A 4,249-nucleotide genomic window follows, 5' to 3' on the forward strand; every position below is an offset into this window, starting at 1 on the left:
GCCCACCAAGACCTTCCGCAGCTACCTGCCACGCTGCCACCGCACCTACAGCTGCGTCCACTGCCGCGCCCACCTGGCCAAGCACGATGAGCTCATCTCCAAGGTAGCGCAGGGTGGCCCTGCGGAACGGGCCCGGGCGGAGGCAGGGGGTGACCTGCGGGTCACTGCCTGTCCTGTCTTCACAGTCCTTCCAAGGGAGCCACGGCCGAGCCTACCTGTTTAACTCTGTGTGAGTCCACTTTGCTCCTCCTGCGTGTGCCGTGCTTGTGTGTGTGTGTGTGTGTGTGTGTGTGTGTGCACGCACGCATATGCGCCTCTTGCTCTGGGGAGGAGGGGTAAGGCCACCAGAAAGGAGTTCTTTAGCCCTGTCGTGATGGTGCATGCCTATCATGCCAGCACTTGGGAGGCTGAGGCAGGAGGATCACCATGAGTTTCAAGCCAGCCTGGGCTGCATAGCAAGGTCCTGTCTAATCCTCCTTCCAGAGGAGAGAGGTCCTGGTGCCTTCTTTTGGCTCTGCTATCTTTTGTGAAGGGGTTTGAGGTGTTGGTCTGCGGCCTTCTTGGGGGCCAGGCAGTGCCAGTATAGCCCTAGAGGAAGAGCCAGGGACCACTGGTCTGGCCCAGACTGAAGGAGCGGCCGTGGGCACTGGCTCCTTGTTTCCGGGACAGGGTCAATGTGGGCTGTGGGCCAGCCGAACAGCGCCTGCTGCTCACCGGGCTGCACTCGGTAGCTGACATTTTCTGCGAGAGCTGCAAGACCACACTGGGCTGGAAATATGTAAGTACCAAAGCCAGGAAGAGTCAGGGCCAGGCCCTCAGGGTGCTGACCACCAGGCTTTGTCCTGAGGAGGCCGGTTCCTTCCCTGTCCCAGGAGCAAGCTTTTGAGACCAGCCAGAAGTACAAGGAGGGGAAGTACATCATCGAGATGTCCCACATGGTGAAGGAGAACGGCTGGGAGTAGGGCCAGGCAGCCGGTCCTCGCATGCCCACCCTCCTGCCTGCCCACGGCCATACCAGCATGAGTACTGCCCGCCCTGGGCCCGGCTCCCCACCGCCTCCCCGCCCCACCATGCCCCCGCCAGGTCCCTGCGGCAGGGTCTGGGGGACCCCAGGGGTGTCAGCAGCAGTCGGGGTAGTGAGGTACCAGGAGAGGGGGCCCAGGGGCCCAGAAAGCAGACGGCAGGGCCAAGGAGGAGCCAGACCCCGACCCGCTCGTCCTGAGGACAAACCGAGGTCCTGGGCCTGGCCTCAGCCACAGGAGTGCAGAGAAGGCTGGGCTGGGCCAAAGTCCTGGCCTGGACGCCGGTCTGAGGTGGGGCGGGAACCCCCAGTCGGCCCTGTGTCACCCCACTGTTTACCTTGGCTCCGATGAGGTACTGAGTATCTAGCCTTCGCCACTGGTGGGGTGTGGGGGCCCCAAGCCTGCAGCCCCGCTGCAGTGGGCACTTGTGGACGGCTCTGTCCAGGGCCTGGCCGCTGCTCCCTGGGACCCAGTCCCAGGAGGGCAGGTGGATTGTCAGGGCCACGGGGCGTCCCGTGGTTGCCACCAGCGAACGAAACTTTTGTACGATACATAAAGTGTTTGGGTCTATTTTTAATAAAAAGAGGAAAAGCCACCGTGAGGCACTCTGTCCCAACTTTCCTTCCGTGCCGCAGACCGTCCCCAAATGTCACCAGGGGTGAACGTCAGGTGAGGCTTTGCTGAGGATAGGGTTTGGTGAGCTGTATTCCATCCAGATTCGAAACAGGTCCTGTTGGGCTGGGGATTTAGCTCAGTGGCACCATGCTTGCCTTCCAAGTGCAAAGTTCTGAGTTTGATCCCAGGTACTACAAAAAAAAAAAAAAAAAAAAAAAAAAAAAAAAACAAGGTCCTGTTGGGCTGGGGATTTAGCTCAGTGGCACCATGCTTGCCTTCCAAGTGCAAAGTTCTGAGTTTGATCCCAGGTACTAAAAAAAAAAAAAAAAAAACAAAAACAAATAAAACCAACCCAGGTCCTGTCCAGTCAGCTGTGGTGGTTCAACCTGGTAATCCCAGCACTCAGGAGGCTGAGGCAGGAGGATGATGACACAGTTAGATCCTGTCTCAAAAAACGAAACAAGAACACCCTCGCTCATGTCCTGTAGCACAAGTTCACTTCTGCCTGGGTTGGTGATGGTGGCTGGAGCCAGGATTTCTGTCCCACTGCTGACCCAGTGCTAGTGTCTTGCACACTCAGGTCTAAGCCTAAACCTCCAGGGCAGGTGCTGGCCTGGACATCATAGGGAGGGGACAAAATGCCTCCGTGCAGCCCTGGGACCTGAGGGACACTGGGGAGCAACAACATTTCAGGCTGTCCTACAGGGGAGATTTGCACATCCTAACAATTCCTCTCCCTCTGTTTTTGAGATGGTTTCACCATGTAGTTCAGGCTGGACTTACATGCACTAAGTCACTGGCCTTAAACTCACGTCAGTCCTGCCTCAGCTTCAGCGCTGAGATTTAAAATCCCCCTTTTATAAACTGGGTGTGGTGGTGCACTCCTGTGATCCCAGCACTCCAGAGGCTGAGGTAGGAGGTTCGCTGTGAGTTCAAGGCCAACCTGGGCTACATAGCAGGAACTTGTCTCAGAAAAGCCAGGCCAGAAGGCCAGGGCTGAGGATAGTTTGGACAGCAGAGCATGTCACTCTGTTCAAGCTTGCTTAATCTGAAGAATGCATTTTCCGTGGCTGGAATATAGGAGCAAGCAGAAGAGAGATGTGAGGCACAACAGGTAGGCCCAGCAATGCTCATCTCTGAGTCCAGCTCTTTAGTAGGAGGCTGAGGCAGGGGGATTTCAACCAAGTTCAAGCCCAGCCTAAGTGACTACCTTAGCAAGATCCTATCTCAAAATGAAATTAACTTTTTTAAAAAAAGAGCTGGGATGTAGCCCAGTGGTAGAGCATTTGCCTACCATCTGTGAGGCCCTGGGTTCAAACTCCAAGACTGATGTGTGTGGAGGCATGCGCCTATAATCCCTAAACTCTGGAGGCTGAGGCAGGAGGACTGCTGCAAGTTCAAGGCCACCCTAAACTACACAGTGACCCTGTCTGAAAAACAAAACAAAAACTGAATTCCAATACTGGAGAAAAAGAGAAGATGAAACAAGACAGCTGGGGGCTGCACAATATCCCACCGGAGGGACCACGATTTCATCCCAGGGCCCTGGGGAACCATGGGAGGATTCTAGTTCACGAGCATGTGTGATCATCACATGGCTGTGCCGTGCCCAGACTGAGAAGGAAATGGGTGTGAAACCAACAGTACCATCAGCAGCAGGAGAGGCCGTCCCTGTCCACGGCGAAAGAATGGACACGGGCAATAGCACGAGGAAAGGGCTGGGAAGGCTGGAGGTTGCTGGGCTCACAGCCCTGCCGGCTCTCACTTCCTGTGTCAATGAGACCGTTCTTGGGCTCTAGCAGGGGACTCGAACTGAAACCCATAATCCCACCTTTGCACCAAAGCAGGCCAAAACTGCCCTTGAAAACAAGACAGCCCAGTGTTGTGGTACATGCCTACAACCCCAGCACTCAGGAGGCTGAGGCAGGAGGATACTCCAAGTTCAAGACCAGCCTGGACTTGAACATGGTGAGTTCAAGGGCAGCCTGGACCACATAGAGACCCTGTTTCAAAAAACCAAAAATAAAGTTTAAAAAAAAAAAATTAGCTCCTTGGTTTCATCTTGTCTGTTTTGGGGAGGGTTTTTTTTTTTTTTTTTTCTTTTGTACTGGGAATTGAACTCAGGATTTCATGTTTGCCAGGCAGGTGCTGTGTTGCAGTTAAATTCCCAGCCCAGAACAGTCTTGGTAAATCACTAAGTTGCCCAGGCTGGCCTGGGACTTGTGATCCTCCTTTCTGCTTCCTGGAGTGCTGGGATGAATCAATGTGCCATCATGCCTGCTTACAAACTAGACAATTTTCTTTCCTCTTTTCAGTACTGATGGTTGAATCCATGGCTTTTTGCTCCTTGGGGTTTTTTTGGTACCAGGGATAGAACTTGGGTCCTCGCACTTGTGAGGCAGGCGGCAGCACCACTGAGCTAAATTCCAGGCCCTAATCCATGGCTTTTAAATTGAGGTACAATCCCCAACACTTAAAAAAATCTTTTTTTAAAGTCTTGCCATGTATTTGGACTGGCTGTGTACTCACGGAGATCCTTCTGCCTCAGCCTCTTGAGTGCTGTGACCATAGGTGTGCACTACCACATCTAGCTCTGAAATCTTTCAATGCTG

General features: G+C 54.0%; 1 protein-coding gene across 1 annotated transcript; it reads left to right on the top strand.

The window, feature by feature from the left end:
• Position 1: 1 nt before the first annotated feature.
• On the top strand, positions 2 to 1,811 carry Ypel4 (yippee like 4; the record flags this gene model as incomplete). The annotated part of the gene is made up of 4 exons (XM_033756605.1): positions 2 to 103; positions 186 to 229; positions 670 to 778; positions 873 to 1,811. Coding segments are annotated over 4 exons (345 nt in total), but the record flags the coding sequence as incomplete, so codon positions are not given.
• Positions 1,812 to 4,249: the final 2,438 nt, after the last annotated feature.

Source organism: Fukomys damarensis, unplaced genomic scaffold (assembly GCF_012274545.1).
Source record: "Fukomys damarensis isolate Sample0158 unplaced genomic scaffold, DMR_v1.0_HiC HiC_scaffold_27, whole genome shotgun sequence".
In the NCBI taxonomy this organism is placed as follows: Eukaryota; Metazoa; Chordata; class Mammalia; order Rodentia; family Bathyergidae; genus Fukomys; species Fukomys damarensis.